Raw genomic sequence first — 18,690 nt, 5'->3', positions numbered from 1 at the left:
ACAAAAGGTTATAAAATATGTTGGTTAAATACAACTCATGTACATATTAATGACTGGTTCTTCTTTCATAGAAACTACACTGTTTCTCAAGGACACATGTTTTACACGATGAACATAACCTTCTTAGAAGTGAAAATGGAAGATTATGGCCACCCTTTCACATGCCATGCTGGAGTGTCTGCAGCTTACGTTATACTAAAACTCCCAGGTAATACCCTAGTGGGATGCATTCTGCTCAGAGTGTTACAGGTGATGGCGAGGAAACACAAATGAAAGAGGAGTGACTTTAAATGTTTGGTGTGAGGCAGCAGAGTGGTATTAAATAGGGAAACTCAATATGAAATCTAGATAAAAGCTGATACCCTGTCTGATCATGTTCTTGGAGTCAGGCTGTGGCTTCACTACAGTGTCATTAGAAAGCTCCCTATTAATACGCATTGAGACTTTAGGCATCAGACCTCTAGAAAACAGAAGTATTCCTTTATTAAACCTGCTTGCTCAACTTTTATAATCATGTACTTGTGATTTTCAGCTTTTAGGTTGTTTATTATAAACCATGTGATGTAAAAACAAAGTGCTAATGTATATTTTTATCATGTAACTTTGTAAAATTATCTGTAGAGGCTGAATTCTGATATTGGAGCAGGAAGGCTTCCAATTCCATGTGCGTACACAGATTGTGCACTTAACACTGTACAGAGTGTGTTGATTATCCATTGGAGGTGATGGAACCAGAGAGTAAATAGTGAAGGATGAAATCATAATCTCGAGAAAAACTTTCAATTCTTAAATGTATCGGGAAAGGTCATAGAAAGTCATTTGGGATCACTTTCCCCCAATCAGTCATGTGCATCCCATCTCCCTCTATGGCACATCTGGGTGATTCTTGAGATTCTATCCTCAGAGCCACTCTTTCTATACACTCCTCTCTGATACTATCCCTTTTCCTCATGGTTTCAACTGTCATCCCTGTGTGTGTGAAAACGAATTCCACATCTCCAATGACATTTTCCCTTCCCATGTGGCACCTCTGCATTTCCAACTGCTTACTGGACAGATTTTGAACTTTCTATAAAGAGAGTTACATAGTAGGTTTTCTTTGATGTGTTGCTTCTCTTCTTAGGTTTATGGGGTTCACTGAGGCAATGGTGATGTAGCGTGTAGCAGAAGTTCATTCATTTTCAGTGCTGAATCCTGTTCCATTGAATAACTAGGTTACAGTGTATCCATTCTACTGTAACTGTGTGGTCATTTGAGTTGTTTCCAGTTTGGGACTGTTAACAAATCATGATGCTATGGAAATTCTTGTGTGTTGGTCCTGGTGCTTATGTAGAAGCATTCCTTTGTGATACATCATTAGGAGTAAAATCACTGGAGAGAGTGCCTCAGGGTCCACACCAGAGAAAAGAGGGGAACCTGATTGTGGGAAGCCTTGAAAATTGCACAAGACCTGAAGTGGTTATAACCGAAATCTGCCCCAACCTAGACTGAGGAAGATCAGTGTCAATTTCTATGTCAATACTGCCTTATAGGTAATAACCACGTGGAAGCACTGTGTTCAGAAGGATTCTGAGGCAAAGTCCAGGCTCAGAGCAACTAATGATGTTATCAGTTAACACCTGCTGATCGTACAGGAGAGGGGACATGTCCTTAATCTCCTTTGTTTTAGGTTAGTTAGGAAACCTATGCTTACTAAATTCATCTTTGTTCCTATCAACACTTATTTCATATCTCACATGCCATGTATATTTGGACATGTGCACTTTGTTTTGTTTTCCCTAAATTCTTAGGAACAAACCCTCTTAAATCCAAGCCTCTTGGGCTTCCGTGGTGGCGCAGTGGTTGAGAGTCTGCCTGCCAATGCAGGGGACCCGGGTTCGTGCCCCGGTCTGGGAAGATCCCACATGCCTCAGAGCGGCTGGGCCCGTGAGCCATGGCCGCTGATCCTGCACGTCCGGAGCCTGTGCTCCTCAACGGGAGAGGCCACAACAGTGAGAGGCCCGCGTACCGCAAAAAAAAAAAAAAAAAAAAAATCCAAGCTTCTTGTTGGTTTCCTTGGGACCTGAAGTAAGGTTACAACTTCTCCATTGGACTTCCTGATTTTTGTTGAAGACACCTTCAGATGTGAATCATATTTGGATTATCGGAAGCAGGCTCTCTAGAGAGTTGTTTGGGTTGGGTGTGCTCTTCTATGAATTTCCTTTAATCACTTGTTCTCAGCTACCATCTCAGTTTAAGGCTGGTGGTAGCCATGTGGACCCAAAAGGCAAATACCCCTTAAATAGGGCCTTCAATAGGACACCTGATGTCTCAACAGAGAGTTTTCCACTTATTTCAGTTTCAAAGCCAATACTTCCTTTGAACTTATTCATTAGCTTCCTGTTTGGAATTTCATTGTCTTTTAGCTCAATTATAGAGCAGAGGGTATCGACACTCCTGAATGCAGTGAATGATCAACCCAAGAATTTCAGGCCAACACTCCTGTTTACTTACCAGAGGCTTTGTGAACCTCATAGATATTGTGGCCGTGGTCTTTTTATCGTGATCCCTGATGTGTACAGCAAAGGTCCCCGGACACAGGTCTTCCTGAGGGGAGAGGTAGCACTGTTGCTCCAAGAGCTGGTAAAAAGCATAGAAGCGGGAGGTGGCAGTGGGGAGGAGGTGATTCCATCCAACAGATAGAAGCTAGAGGTTCAAACACACGGTCAGGACCAACTGGGCACCAGCGTGCAGAGCAGATCCACTTGGCTATGCTGGGACTTAATCAATGGATTAATTTTGGAGACACAGAGTGTGTTTTTAGTTATTGTGCTTTATTATGCCATGTATTTGAAGACATACAAGCACGCATAGAGATTTCTTTGCAAAATGTTTGCAACGTGGTGTGGCCTAGGGCAGGTTGTGATCAGCTCTTTAGTAAGCTCCCCTCCCCCCTCCCGCCCACCCTCCTACGCACACGCACTTTCCAGTGGGGACCGGAGGACCAGGGAGGGGGCCAATGAAGGAAGTGGTGGATGTGTGGTGGATTCTAAGAATGGGGAGGATTTCTCTTCCACTTTCCCACTTCCTCTTTTCTAGTTCTCTCCTTCCTAGAGCCTCCTTCTTTGACAGCAGCGCTCTGGGCTGTGGTGAGGCAGAAAGCTGTGCTGTTCCTCTTTTCAGATATGTAGGAGCATGCTTTGAGGGGACTTGGAGTCGCAGAGAAACTGGTTCTTCTCCTTGGTCATCTCTTGCCCACTGCTTTTGCTTTAATTGCTTGGCAATGTGCTCACAAAAGAGAGCAGGGTGTAAATGCCCTTCCTGAGACCATGTCTTGCAGACAGGGGCCCAGCCTGGCCTCTGCTGGCCCAGAGGGGATGAGGTGGGAGTCTGGCTCTCGGCCAGTCTTATGAAGCCACGGAGATGGCTTCCAAGGGAGGCAACTGAAGGTTCTTTATTTATGACAGGGGTCCTGCTGTTCAAGTTTGAGTAACTGGGAAGGCGGTTATAACAGTAATATAATCAAGAACATGAAACAGAACCACCTGGGGAACTTTCCCAGTAAAGGTTCTCAGGCTCCACCTATGGAGAGTCTAGTGTTGAGTAAGGAGGACCTGGCCATGTGTGCTTTGATAGGTGAGCAGTCTTCCTGCGGTCAGAGCCATGCCACATCCACCGTCCGGAGCTAGGGGTCTGCAGAATTTCCCTCTCCAGATTCCCAAAAGCACATTTTCTTCCCCAAATTCAAGGTCAAGACCAAATTATTCTACTCCCCATACCTATTACTTAACTGTAAAGGAATAATTAAGTGTTCCCTTCTCTGCCATCTAATACCCATTTGGCGTATGTAATGGGACTTGTGTAAGTTAAGTGTATAATTGACTCTTTGTAGTATTATTATTTTATTATTTATTGGGTTTTTTTTTTTTTTTTTTCTGTCATTTGTAGTTCCAGATTTTCGAGCTTACTTGATAGGAGGGCTTCTTGTTTTGACCAGCGCGGCGGTGTCTGCCGTGTGTATCTACAACGTTTTTAAGATCGACGTTGTACTTTGGTATCGAAGTGCCTTCCATTCTGCAGGGCCCATAGAAGGTGAGTAGCCATTGAAACATGCATTGTCCTGGAATCTGCTCGTCCGCATAACCGTTGTAAATATACTTGGCCATCTTTACTAGCTTGCCTTTCGTGTTGTCGGCAACTTTAGAGGAGAGCGTCTCCCTGGGGCTTCTCGTACTTTAGAGAAAGGATTTGCCCATAGCCACCAGCACTGTACAATCGCATAAGGCTTGCAAGCTAGGAGTGACCTGGCAGATCACCTTCTGGCTCCCAGTGCAACTGTTTTAGGAAGGTTCTCATGTCCACTGGTGTAGGCAAAAGACAAAAATTTCTCTTGGAGCAGCGTGAGCTCTGTCCACGGTACATCTTCAACACAGCACACGTGCATGCAGAATTTATGTCACAGAGAGCAAGGAGTTGCCTGTGTTTGCAGCTCCTTCTGGGCCTGGGCTGGGGGCCCAAAACGATTTGTCTCCAACTTTCAGGTTTGGAGAGAGACAGACCTGGGTTTGAATTTGAGTTCTCCACTTACTCCCTGTGTGATTTAGGTATTTAATTCTCTTCTCTTTCTCAGGTATAGGTGGAAAGAAGGGAGGGAGGGAGGAAGGGGAGAGGAGGGGAGGGAAGGGAAGGGGAGGGGAGGGGAGGGAAGGGGAGGGGAGGGGACCATGATCAGAGCCTGCCTCACAGAAGTCCTGTAGGAATAGCAGAGTTGAAGCTCAGGAAAGCACTGAGGGTCCTGGGGTGCAGGGGGCTCCCATGTCTGAAGGTCCAAGCAAGCTGCCCCTGCTGCTCTGCCTGGGGGTTCATTTTGGCGTGGGGAGTCGCGTCCTGCCAGCGCTAGTCACCAGAGAAGTGCCCGTGTGATCCCAAATCTGAGGATCCGGCATTTCCCATCACTGTGCTGCTTTTTTTTTTTTTTTTTTTTTTTTTTTGCGGTACGCGGGCCTCTCACTGCTGTGGCCTCTCCCGTTACGGAGCACAGGCTCCGGACGCACAGGCTCAGCGGCCATGGCTCACGGGCCCAGCCGCTCCGCGGCACGTGGGATCTTCCCGGACCGGGGCACGAACCCGTATCCCCCGCATCGGCAGGCGGACTCTCAACCACTGCGCCACCAGGGAAGCCCCCATCACTGTGCTTTTAACTCTGTGCTATTTTCTTTGTATCTCAGAATAGATGTGATCAATCAAGGCCTCACAAAAAAGTAATGCATCTGCTTTAACGTGTCCTAACTGGATAAAAAAAGTCACACATGGCTGAGAGAGGTCTGTGCGGCTTTCCTGCACAGAGATACACAAACGTGTCCCTTTCAAGTCCATAGACTTGCAGTGTTGCTGGGAACTCAAGGAGGTGGGGTGGGTCCCAGCACGTTTTAGGAATCCCTATTACACAGAAGGGTGGTAGTCATACTAAGTGCCTGCTTGGCATATAAAACCACGTGTCTGTCCACATGTTTGATAAACCATAAGTATCCTAACTTGGAGTTTAAGTTAAATTTCAGAATTCAAAATTGGCGGCCCTTGAGCAACCTGGAAAAAAACAGATTCTGTTTTTTTTTTTTTTTTTCTTTGATGTAACAATTCACTTGTGGAAATCGGCGTTGCATGTCCAATGCAGCCTGAAGCTCTTTTAGCGTTGCAGACGCTGAGCTGGGCCGTGGCCCCTGTAGAGCCTACTCTGCGTAAGCCCACCTCTGGCTGTGGTCCTCCTGCATCTGTTTGAGAAGACACCTCAGGGCAGCACTGCTGCTTGTCTTTTCTGACACAGAGATGCTTTGTTTGTTGACTGACAGGGGACTGCGTGGGTTCAGTGTTGTCCCCGGAACTCCCTCCCTGACCTACCGGGATCCCCGGACCGTGAATGCTGAGTGTGTGGTGAAACCACCACGAGTGAGGTCAAGTGTAGCAGGAAGAGAAAAAAGGAATTGTGCCTCACCCTGAGCAGGGGAAGCTGGACAGTTGATTGACTCAGGGAGCCCCACCCTCGGCTCAGACCGGGCTGCTGCCCAGATTTGGTACCGGCGGGCTGAGGATTTGGAGATGGGAACCTACAGTCAGCCAGCGGTCTTCTTCCTTTTAAGTCAGAAAAGTACACACACCCTTGGTGATTAAATTTCCTCCAGCTCAGGCTCTGAGAACTGCACTGTGAGTCCTCTTTGAGTGTGACTTCAACAGTGAGTTAGTGATGAGACCTTGAGATGAGTCCCAGATGCTGTTTCCACTTTTGTGTCCCTTGAGGATATTTTCTGGTTAGTTGAGAACATGTGGAGTAATGGACAACAAATACAAGTGAGGGAGAGAGAGAACATGTGTCCTTCTCGTGATAAGTTGTTTATTCCAACCAGATTAGTCAAGCAGCAGCTGTGATTAATAGTGAGGTGTGTATAACTCACAGTTTTATTGAGTCATGGACAGGCCTGGCTAAGTCCACGAGCTCTGTGTATTGTCTGTTAACTCACAGGAGGGAGTTTAAAAATTCTTATCCCACGTGTGCATGTGTGTACACAAATATAAGAATTCGTTTACAAATCTACGTGAGCGATGTGTCTATGCCTCACCTTATTCCAAATAGGTTTGTGGGGGTGGCTCAGTGGTTGGGAATCCTCCTGCCAATGCAGGGGACACGGGTTCGAGCCCTGGTCCAGGAAGATCCCACATGCCGCATAGCAACTGAGCCCGCGAGCCACAACTGCTGAGCCCGCGTGCCACAGCTACTGAAGCCCATGTGCCTAGAGCCCATGCTCGGCAACAAGAGAAGCCACCGCAATGAGAAGCCCATGCAACACAGCGAAGAGTAGCCCCCCGCTCGCCGCAACTAGAGAAAAGCCTGCGTGCAGCAACGAAGACCCAACTCAGCCAAAAATAAAATAAATTAAAAACAAAACAAAAGAGGTACAGTGAACAAAGGGTAGAATGATAACATAAGCAGGGCAGGGGACAGTTAATGACCCACCTTGGATGGTTTTTAAAGATGCTCTTGCTTTAAAAGTGAAGGCAAAGCCATGACAAGGTTCATGGCACTGTTTACACAAACTTTTCATTCGCTCATGAGAGCACATGGCTTTTTCTGGGCCAATTCCTCAGGAAAATTGTTTTGGAGTGAGATCTTGTCTTTAAAGCATGTGATGTAATGAACTTTGCTTGCAACAAAATTCCCATGGTAAATGTAAAAGCATGTTTAATGTGCCTTTTCTCCCAGTGTCTTCATGCTAGGGCAAAAATGCCAAAAATTCATGCAATTCAGTTAGCGCACTTACCTGAAGGTCAAATTGATTCCATCTGATTTTTCCACGGGACCAGTTTGATCAGGTTTAAAATTTAGCAGCATCGTATTGAGAGAAGTAGGGAATCAAATAATCTTTAGGCAACTTTCATAAACATTAAGTTGTGCAAACAAATGACTGTATTTTTGCCAACAGCCAATGAGGGTGTGCACAGATGCTTTAACATCAAAAGTAGGGATGAATCTCCTTAGAAAATGAAAGGAACTTCACCAGAACCTGGGTGCCCTGTTTCCCCACCATTACACAGAGAGAGCAGGGCCCACTTTCCTTAGGAAACTCACTAGTAGGTCTGTGTCTCTGTAATTTTCTTGATGATGTAGACAGTTGCGGGGAGTGGTCCACCTCATTGTTATTTGTTGCTATTCATTGTTATTTCCCCAATTCCGGCCCAGTTACTGTGGCTGGGAATCAAATTACCTCAAAACTTTACGGCATAAAACCACCACTTATTTTGCTTATGGATTCTGTGGGTCAGGAGTGTGGACGGGCAAAGCGGAGGTGGCCTGTCTCAGCCCCATGATGCCTGGGGCTTCAGCTGAAGGACAAGCCGCTGATCTGGGATGTTGACTGGTGGCCTGGGCTCCTCTCCAAATAATCTCTCAATGGGGGCTACTACACTGGGCTTCCTCACAGCATGCGATGGCTTCCAGGGGCTAGTGTTTCAAGAACAGCAGAGCTAGGTAGAAGCCATTATTTTTTTAATGACTCAGACCCTGAATTTCTAGTATCAATTCTACCTTGTTCACTTGTCAAGGCAGCTGCAGAGTCTTACCCAATTCTAAGGAAGGCGAAATAGATTCTGCCTTTTTGCGGGGTGTGGCAAAGTGCAGAGGGAACGTATGGGACTGGAAATACCGCTGGGGCTATTTTTGGAAAATACCATCTGGCACAGCTGCACAGGATGAATCAGGGATGAGCTTTGTGAAGCTTCCTTCTCCTAATTTGATCAATCAAGCCTGTGTAATGAAGCCTCCATAAAATCTGGAAGGACAGGCTCTGGAGACCTTCTGGGCTGGTGAGCAGGTAGAGTTTGGGGACAGTGGTGCCCCCCAGAGAGGGCATGGATGCTCTGCACCCCTTCTCCATCCGTTGCCCTGTACACCTCCTCACCTGGCTGTTGATTTCATACCCTTTAAAATCCTTATATAATAAGTCAGTGGTCTAGTAAGTAACATGTTTCTCTGAGTCTGTTCTAGCAAATTAATCGAACCCAAGGAGGGGGTCGTGGGAATCTGGTCTATAGCCAGTTGGTCCGGAGTACAGGTAACACCCTGGACTCGCTACTGGTATCCTGAATTAGCATTACCAAACTCAGGTTTGGCTGTTCATCGCTCGAAAGCCAATACTCGAGAGACAAGGGTTGGTTGGAAAAGGAAATGTTGCTTTATTCAGGAGGCTGGCAACCAGGGGAGAAGGTGGACTGGTGTCCCAGAACCAACTCCAAAGATTCTGCGCGGCCATGAAAGTGTTAAAGGGAAAAGGGGAAATAATCTCAGTTAATCACTGAGAAAGGGGGTCAGATTCTTCACCATCTCCCACTGCTTGCAGGCTTGTTGACTCCGCATGATCTTTCTTTAGATGCTATCTTGTGCACACAGTCTGCTTGTGAGATTACTGAAGGGGAAGCTGGGGAAGAGATGTAGTCATCTGTTAATTATTTATTCTTCATTTCTACTTCTAAGAAAAGAATCAACAGGTTAGGCGAAGCCTTGTGTGATCAAAAGATTCGAAAGGTGTGCTTTGGCCAGAGGTTAGTTAAGCATGGAGGCACCTGGTGTAAAGGTTAAGTTAAAATATAGCTTTGCTAGAGTGACAGGACAAAAGGGCCTCCTGCAAAGAGCTGCTTCCTGCAAGGAGCTGCTTACATTGGGGTGGGGGTGGGGGAGTCGTTGGAACCTCCAGTTTGGAGCGCCTTGGTCAGAAGCACAGGTAACAACTGGGCGTCTGAAGTGGAATGTGATCTTGTGGGACTGAGCCCTTTCCCTGTGCAATCTGATTCTATCTCTGGGTAGAAAGTGTCAGAATGGAGTTGAATTCTTAGACACCCTGCTTGCATCCAAGAATTGCTTGTTGGTGTGGGGAAACCTCCACACACACACATATTGCAGTTGGGTCTGGGAACCCTCTTCAGGGACCCAATCATAAAGGGGCCCTCACACTTTCCTGAGTTTTACTTCCGGGAGCCTGACCAAGCTCTGATAGTAAATATCAGAGAAAAATTCCTTTATGTGCTTCCAGCAGGGAGAGGGGGAAAAAGAACCATTTTGAAAGACACCAGAGCATTCTGTTCTTAACAAGGACTGCCCTTGGGATACACTAGTTAATGAGAGCCTAACCTGCTGGGGTTTTATCAGGGGTCTGACTGGCCTGAGCAAAGGGAAATAACAAGCTCCAGCCCTCTCTAGCCATCCTGCCCAACCTAAGGGCGGAGAAAACACTGAGAAACGTTTGTGAATGTCATAGTCCAGAGGCATAGGCTCACTAAAAGACTGAGATCTAATCATAGGACTAGAGAATACTTCCCCTCTTTCCATTCCTCACCACATGTTGCTAAAGACCTACTTAGAGCAATTCCTTTTACCTGGTAGATCACATCCAGCTATCAAGAAAAACTATAAGGCCTATTAGAGGACAAAAAAAACCCCCACAATTTGAAGAGACAGAGCAAGCATTAGAACTAGATATGGTGGGGATGTTGGAATTATCATACTGTGAATTTAAAACAACTATGATTACTATGCTTAGGACTCTATAGGATAAAGTAGACAGCATGCAAGAACAGATGGGCAATGTAAACAGATGGGAATAGTAAGAAATAACCAAAGAGAAATGCTAGCAGAAAACAAACAAAAATGAAGAATGCTTCTGATGGGCTTATTACTAGACCAGACACTGCTAAGAAAAGAATCTCTGGGCTTGAGGATACCTCACTAGAAACCTCCAAAACTGAAAAGCAAAGAGAACAAAGACCGGAAAAAATAAAAAAATACAGAACAAAATATCCAATGACTGTGAGACAACTACAAAGAGTGTAACATACATGTAATGGGAATACCAGTAGGAGAAGAAAGAGAGGAACAGAAATATTTCAAACACTAATTACTGAGAATTTCTCCAAATTAATGTCAGATACCAAACAACAGATCCAGGAAGCTCAGAGCACTCCAATTAGGATAAATACCAAAGACAAACAAACAAAACTACAAAACTACATTTTCAAACTACAGAATAAAAAATTCTGAATGAAGCCAGGGGAAAAAGACACCTTACCTCTAGAGAAACAAAGATGAATTACATTCAACTTATCCCCAAACAACCATGCATGAAAGAAGAGATTGGAGTGAAAATTTAAAGTGTTGAAAGAATGAGATGCAGTGCTTGGCAATGAGTCAGCCAACTGGGCACCCGGAAGTCATTGAACCCAAGGAAAAAGACATCATGATAGCAACTCAGATTTTCACTTTGTTCACATAATTTGGTAGCAATAATTTCACGAGCTTGTCCCATTTCCTTTTCAGATGGGAAGCTGTATGATGCATATGTCTTGTACCCCAAGCCTCAAAGAGAAAGCCACAGCCATGATGTGGACACTCTGGTGTTGAAGATTCTCCCCGAGGTGCTGGAGAGGCAGTGTGGATACAAGTTATTTATATTTGGCAGGGATGACTTTCCTGGACAAGGTATGTTTTAAATGAGGTATAAAAATAAGAAATGAATAAAATAGAAAGGAACTGAAATTCCCTGGTGGTCCAGTGGTTAGGACTCCACGCTTCCACTGCAGAGGGTACAGGTTTGATCCCTGGTCGGGGAACTAAGATCCCGCATGCTGCAATGCAGCCAAAAAAAAAAGGAAAGGAACCTCTCTCTTTTTGACTTTACAAACAGAAGGAGCTATGCTTGCCTTTCCCACAGAACCACAGGGAGCCTTTCACTCCCCTGCCCACAGCACCAGAGCTGAAGAGGTAGGACCAGGCTCTCTTCTCTCATTAGGCTCATCCCTACAACAGGATAACGGGGATTCCTGGTTGAAATCATGTGACTTTCACTTTGGGTAAGGATATGGTTGACCCATTTGTATGAACCGCTGGATGATGACATACACAGCCTTGGCCAAGAGACGAAAAAGGGACAACTGGTCATTGGCTGTCACATCCTTGAGACTAACCACTGAGTATTTTCTGTCAAATTGAATTTGTAAAAGAGCTCATGTTTAAGGCTGGTTTTATAAACTTCAACTCTCTCCAGCCCTGCCCTACCTAAATAAAATAGAAGTTATTTATTTCCCCCTTTTAATAGGAGAGTAGCTTTGGGAAATGCAGTTAACATCACTGAACCTCAGTTGTCTCGTCTGTCAAATGGGGTTGAGAATGCTTGCCTGACTCAGTTGAGAGAATTAAATGAGGTAAAACCTGAGTAGGGACCAGTATGGAGCTTAGCACATATTAGATACTCAATAGATGAAAACATCCGTCTTATCCTATACCTTCTCTTTCTTAGAAGGTGATACAGTAAACAGCTGACATTTGAAATATCACCAGGAAACCAAGATTACTACCTAGTGGCCTGTTCTGGGTCATTTTAAAAGGTTTCTAAGAACTTTGGATTTGTAGGCTGCTCCTATCCATAGCTTATCACATCTTTTCAAGTTATGAAATCATCCTCCATGAGGAAATGAAAATGTGATCCAGTGCTTGTTATAAACCTGCAGAAGAGCTCTCATTTCATAAGCATATCAATATTTATTCATTCATTCACTTCTTCAACAAATATTTATTGAGCACCTGCTATGTGCCAGGTAATGTTGTAGGCACTAGAAATATTAAAATAAACCAAAGAGAAGAAGGAAGTGCTCTTGGGGAGGTTACAGTCTATTCTTATATCCTAAGCATAAGGAGGATATAAAACTTGGCCTTTGTTTTGAAAAAAGACCAAGTTTTATCCATAGTTGGATATTTCAAGAACTTTCCCCTCCCCTTCCCAAGAAATCATTGGGATATGTTATTTGGTTTCAAGTTAGTCTTTTAAGTCCTGGTCATTTAAATAGCTATGAAGCACAAGAGGAAAACACAAATAAAGATTAGTACAACATTTGAGCTAACTACATGTGTCCTATCCTTTAAAAGTCTGCTACTTTTTAAAAAGTATTTATCCTCTAATATATACCAGACCTTTAGCTAAGTTTGGAGATACAAAGTTAGACATGATAAGATCCTTGTTCTGAGTAGTGCAGGGTCTGTGGCTCTTTTCATCATGAGATGTTCCGCATCTTCTTTCTTTATTTCCAGCTGTGGTCAGTGTCACTGATGAAAATATTAAGCTGTGCAGAAGACTGATCATCATCATAGTTCCCGAAGCGCTGAGCCTTGACCTGTTAAGGAACATGTCAGAAGAACAAATTGCAGTCTACAATGTTCTCATCCAGGATGGGATAAAGGTCATTCTGATTGAACTGGAGAAGGTCAAGGACTATACAACCTTGCCAGAGTCCATTCAGTACATCAAACAGAAGCATGGGGCCGTCCAGTGGAGTGGGGACTTCACAGAGCAGTCACAGTGTGCAAAGACCAAGTTCTGGAAAAAAGTGAGGTATCACATGCCACCCAAAAGGTGGCCACCTTCTCCTCCTGTCCAGCTGCTAAAGCACACGCCCTTCGACCTCATGGACAGCAAGTGGGAGGCCAACGTGGGGTTCATCACCCCGTGATGGAGAGTTGGTTGTCATGTGGTGGCTCACATTTAAATTAGGGTGCATTGCATTTGGGCCATTCGCTTGAAGCTTACAGTTGTGTACTTGTGGAAAGGACTGTGTTTATTTGCTCATTTTGCTCAGAGCTACTTCTTTAGGGAAAGACATTACCTCTCCCGAAGCCCTCATTAACTGACTGGCACTGAACACTCATGAACACTGATGAGCATGGAGCATTAGCGTTTGAGCCCCTGGGGATGGGACGTGGAGGGTTGTAGAGTGGCAGTTCAGATGTCAGGTGGTTTGGCATGTGGTGTGGACCTGGTGGGGCTGGGTAGCCAGGATACAGGAGGGCAGTGTGGGCTTGGGTAGGGCTGGCAAAGGTAATGGCCCTCACTCATCATGCCTGACCAGTTGTGCAAGGCCCTTGTCCTCAGGGAATATTTGCTGTGTCTCTGAGCCCCTCACTCCTCAAATGCAAATAAATACCTGTGACCCCACAGTCTGAGCACCTTGGCACTGGAAGCAACTTTGGGGTCCCCTGTGGGGACCAACTCTGGTGCCACCGAGATTGCCCGTTAATCACCCTGCTGGTGGGCCCCATGCTTTGAAAGACTTTACCTGTCAGACCAAAATAAGTAATAACTCACTTATTTTTCCAGCTGGCCTACGTCAGCCAGAATTCTGAGCCACATATGATAGATGCAGTTACCACACCAAGAGGATGTACTTCTAATCCAAGCAAACAAAAGCCGTCTTTCAGTTAGCCAGCACACTCTCATCACAGGTCAGTTTATGATTTAACAAGTCACAAAGATTTCTGACACTAAAATTGAGCTGTAAACTCTTATCATTACTTTCAAAGACCCAAACTGTTGGAGCTTAGATATAGTCCAACTCTCTTATTCTGTGGTTGACAACAACAGCATTCAAAGGTGGCTGCTATGATGAGAATGTTCCTGTCCGCAAAATTCATATGTTGGAATCCTAACACCCAATGTCATGCTTTAGGAGGTGAGACCTTGGGAGGTGATTAGGTCTTGAGGGAGGAGCCCTCATGGATGGGATTGGTGTTCTTTTTTTTAACATCTTTATTGGAGTATAATTGCTTTACAATGGTGTGTTAGTTTCTGCTGTATAACAAAGTGAATCAGCTATACGTATACATATATCTCCTCCCTTTTGAGTCTCCCGAAGCACTTTTAAAAGCCGGGTGAGGGAGGGGTGTTGCAGGGTCTGTGATCAGCTTGTGCATTATTCTCTGATTAGCTGATGGTAAGGTAGCAGGGTGGTGTCACGGGGGTTAACATTATCAGTCTTGGGACTTCCCCGGTGGTCCAGTGGTTAAGACTCCATGCTCCCAATGCAGGGGGGCCAGGTTTGATCCCCGATCAGGGAACTAGATCCGCATGCCGCAACTAAGACCCTGAACGTCCAAATAAATAAATATTTAAAAACAAAACAGAACAAAGCATTATCAGTCCTTAGGCTCCAGGAGGCCTGGGGCTATGTGCTCACGGTCATCAGTTCACATCTTCCATTTGTTGGAGAGGAGGAGGTTTTTTACATCTCTAACAACAACTGAGGAAATGTGCATCAGATACTGTTACCTGGGTACTTCAGAGAGGAGCTACGGCAGAGGATATGATGGCGGGGGAGGTCTGTCCCGGGAAGGCCCCATGGGGTCCTGCTCGGTTACAGTGAGAGGTGAATAGGTGAGAGTGAAGGTGAAATACAGGTGCTGCGCCCCTCATTACCTTTTGGTTCACCTTCCTGTAATGACTGAGCTGGCCACGAGACCCACTTCCTTTGGTCTCCCACCTCAAACGCCGTAAGTCTGCCCATGAGAAAGGGCAGGGTAAAGGCTGAGTCACATCATTTAAAGGGTCCAGGGAGGGCTGGTCTTTTCCCAAAAGACTGAGATGCAGATACACACGTGTAAGTGCTTGGCACGCTCTGTGGTTCCACGAGGCACTGTCTGACTAAGGTGGGGAGTGGGCAGCGGAGCCCCTGTCCCTTCGTGCCTCCTGCCATCCCCCATGCCCCCCCGCACAGTGACTCACAAGGCTTCCTGCTGTGTCCCAGGCCGCTGACCTTTCCTCAGCTCTCCATCCTGCTTCATATTTATAAACTTTCCTTCAACACTCATTTGTGTGGTTGATTTTTCCAGGGCTGTGTCTGGAAAGTTAAGAAAGTGGATAATTCCTCCCTGGTTTCCTTTTTAGAGACTATTCTATAGACGACAAAGCCACAACATCTGGAATAAGTGACGGGCTGGGTCGGGTGGTGACCCGGGCTCTCAGAGCGGCAGGACATTGGGCCTGAACTGCTGGAAGCCACAGATCTCAACAGGAATTCTTCTGGGGCGCTTCAAGGAAGGAAACTCTGAGTGCGTCCATCCCTTCTCTCTTGCCAAACCCAGGCAGCTTCTAAGGGATGCTGACGTTGTCGTAGTGAAACTGAATCCTCGTCCTGTCCTCTTCCCCCTCTGAGAGGAAGGGGAAAGCAGACCTTGTAGCCCTGGGTCTTGTCCTGAGTCACCTCTCCCCAAAGGCTCTTTTATTGGTATTACTATTTTTTAACTCAAATCCACAAAATCGAGAAAGCCAACACAATGCCTGCCTGTGAGTGGTAAAGGGAAGTGCGGAACCCATAATCTGCATGTTTGCCAGCACAAAACCAATCCATTTAGGTAGGTTTTGCAGTAATGTGTCTATTTTTTCCTAGATAATCTGTTGGTTTGGGTCAACCATTGACTCAAACTCTGACAAAACACAAAAATTAGCTCTTTTCTACTTCGGCAGGGTGTAAGCAAGCTGCTTTAATATGACAAGCAGCTGTTTTGTTTTTCCTGCCTTTCTTGACTGCTGTGGAAGGGTTTGCATTCTAAGCGGTCTTTGTCAGAGGCTCTCTTATTAATGACAGTGGCCACTGCTCACCTTTGATGCTCTGGCCTAACCATTCTTAGGAGCAGAGCTGACACTTATCTGCAAGGACCCAAAAGCTTTTACCGAAGAAGGGAGAGCAAGAGAAAAGGGAATCCACCGGGAGACACCATCAGATGATTGGACCACAAGGTGGAGGTTTTCTTGTCTTTATCAGGAGGCTGCCCAGCCCCCATCTCCCACCCCCCTCGGAAGACACGTAAGTGCATCTTTTCGGATTTCAGGCCCAAAATGGAGCCAAGGGGGTTAGGAGTGCACTCACACCGACCGAAAACAGGCGGCACTAAAGTGTTTTGCTGGATGGGTCATGCTGTGTTTTGGTCTGTCTCATCTTCTCTGCCTGCTTCCAATTTCCTGCTGCAGGAGGGGCTGGGGGTTTGATTCTGGGGACCCGGCTGGGCTCAGCCACAGAGGAGAGCTGGATGGGGTGAGAGCCTGGCGTCTCGGTGGGCAGGAAGCCTGTGCGTGTGCCCCTTCCCCTCTGTGTCCACAGTGAACGAATAAGCTATAACTGTTGCAAATGTCAGCAGACCAGGAAGAAAATTTCATTCTCAATTTTGAAATATACATAATAGTTGTATTTGTTGAGCACTCATGAAAGTGATCAAAATTCTATTTTATCCACTGAGACAATTAAAACCTATTTCTATTACATCTAAGTAACCAGCTGGTCACCATTTAAGTATTTATACCTTGGTGCTGGTGTCAACTGAAAAACTGGCAAAACCCGAAGTGTGGTTACAGTTAATAGAAAAATGTGAGGATAATGTGCAAAAGAAAAAATGTTCCCCCTTACTCAGTGGATGTATTATTTCTTAATCTGCATCACTGGGATCTACTGTTTTATTGATTTATTCATGTTGTCCCTGAACTTACCTGGAAAACCCTGGGGATGGAAGATTCATATGGTGATGGTGCTGTGGTTCCCGCGGGCCCTCTGACCCCCATTTCCCCCCATTTCCCTCTGTTTTTACTCGCCCTCCCCCCAAACACCACCATCTCTGCCATCACTCCCCTTAGCATCTTTCTGGAAAATAAAAACAGTAATAAGGACCGAGGCTTGGGCAGGGGCTGGATGATTTTTCAAAATATCTATCAAACATGGCCAGCTCCCCAGACCAAGCCACGTGCAAGACAGACTAGGGCTGCAGAGCCTGGATTCCCAGGATTTGGCTGAAGGACTCACATCATCTACCAGCAGCTTTCACATTTTTTAAACTGAGAACTACAGAATTAGATATATTTTACATTGCAGCCCAGTAAACACACGCACGCACACAAAAGAATGAAAAAATTTTCTGTTCTATTATTGGTTCCATTCTGTTCTGTTTAGTTTTGCTCAATTTTTTCGAAATGTGGAGCCCAGTCCCTCGATTGTTTAATGACCCACTTACGTGTTTCCAAAGCAATTAGACAAACACAGATCCAGCTTCCCAGCCTGCGGGTCACCACGCAGGAATGATAGTCCGCTTTCTTCAATCGACAGGCTTTATCAAGTAGCGATTTCGGCTCCTCTTTGATTGCCTAACTTCTGGGTCAATTCGTTTTATTTGTTGTTTTGTGACCGCAGGGCAGGAGAAGTCTTCCCAACAGCCAAGTGAACAGAACTTCCTGCCTGTGTAACAGGATGACCTCAAGAGGAAAAGAAAGTCGCCCCGTGGGTGAAGAACCTTGTGAAAGAGAAAAGCATTTCCTCTCTTGAGACCCACGGAAAGCGAGGTTCACCCCCCCGACTTGGAGACATCAGACGACACGTGGGTCCTCCCCACGGCGCCACTGCGCCCTCTGCTGGTGGCCGAGACGCTGCTCTCCATCCCTCGGCGCGGAACCCCCTGGGCCAGGGGCTGCATCGCTGGGCCGAGAACGCATCCTCTTCTTCGCTGGCGCTCGCGCGCAGCCTGTCGGGGTCTCCACCTTAAGGCCAAGAGTCTCCTTCTTCTTCTTAGGCTGTGGCAAACGTTGAGAGAGTGCCATTTTCTAAATCTGTCACTGTGTTCCTAATCCTTGGGCTTCCGAGACTGCAGCCATCTGTCCACAAGTTGTGACGGGGAACAAGAGGTCCTGATTATATGCCCACAAGGCAGGGATCTAAGGTGGTGGCTCCAGAAAGGTAGCCCTGCCATCAGACTGCCTGGATTCCAGTCACAGCTCCACCACCTAATAACTGAGTGCATTTGCTAAACTGGTGACGTCTTAGCTTCTCAGGCAAGTCACAAACACTGTGCCTCAGTTTCTTCCTCTGTAAAAAGGGGATAATAAAAGTACCTACCTTGTAGGATAACCAGCAAGTAAAATGCTTCTTGGTGCCTAGCAATACCTCAGTGAACATTGGCTTTTATTATTATTATATTGTAATAATTAATATTATTTATACTCTATTCGTTTGCACTTATTGTTTTTGTTACTACAGTAATGATGATGAAGATGAAGGGTAACATTTATGGAGCGCTCACAGCATTTCAGACACTCTTCTGTATGCTTTATACTTATTGATTCATCGTCAGCTCTGTGAGGTGGCCCCCTAAGGACCTTCCTCACTTTGCAGGTGAGGAAAGAGGCATAGTCTGGTGTTCGAGGGGCTTGGGAGGCAGATAACCTGGGCTCAAGGTAGCTAATCTCTCTGTTCCGTTAGCCCAGTGTTCCATCCCTAGAATCCAGATGAGAATAATATCTCCTTGATAAGAGGATGGTACGTATTAAATGCAATATGTGGAAAGCACTTTAAGCCCTAGACAAAACG

General features: G+C 45.7%; 1 protein-coding gene and 1 long non-coding RNA gene across 5 annotated transcripts in view; one reads left to right on the top strand and one right to left on the bottom strand.

Moving 5' to 3' along the window:
• The window catches only part of IL1RL2 (interleukin 1 receptor like 2), a 50,392-nt gene extending 34,349 nt beyond the window's left edge, over positions 1–16,043 (top strand). For 3 of the 4 annotated variants that reach the window (XM_029232636.1, XM_029232637.1, XM_029232638.1), the window contains exons 8-11: positions 72–208; positions 3,928–4,071; positions 10,838–10,999; positions 12,605–15,142. In XM_029232636.1, the coding sequence (XP_029088469.1) occupies positions 72–208; positions 3,928–4,071; positions 10,838–10,999; positions 12,605–13,023 (862 nt within the window). In that variant the 3' untranslated portion in view covers positions 13,024–15,142. Of the gene's footprint in view, positions 1–71; positions 209–3,927; positions 4,072–10,837; positions 11,000–12,604; positions 15,143–15,973 lie in introns of those variants that run through there. The other variant, XR_003794994.1, reaches the window with a different exon arrangement.
• On the bottom strand, positions 8,692–17,626 carry LOC114901040. Its single transcript, XR_003794995.1, has 4 exons — positions 17,345–17,626; positions 15,069–15,183; positions 12,488–12,687; positions 8,692–8,945 (listed from the first exon to the last, which is right to left on the bottom strand). It is a non-coding gene; the product is annotated as an uncharacterized LOC114901040 (long non-coding RNA).
• Positions 17,627–18,690: the final 1,064 nt, after the last annotated feature.

This window comes from Monodon monoceros, unplaced genomic scaffold, assembly GCF_005190385.1.
Source record: "Monodon monoceros isolate NGI ecotype Baffin Bay Population unplaced genomic scaffold, NGI_Narwhal_1 Super_Scaffold_19, whole genome shotgun sequence".
In the NCBI taxonomy this organism is placed as follows: domain Eukaryota; kingdom Metazoa; phylum Chordata; class Mammalia; order Artiodactyla; family Monodontidae; genus Monodon; species Monodon monoceros.
Note: the sequence above shows the minus strand (reverse complement) of the source record. Positions and strands in the feature narration are given on the sequence as shown.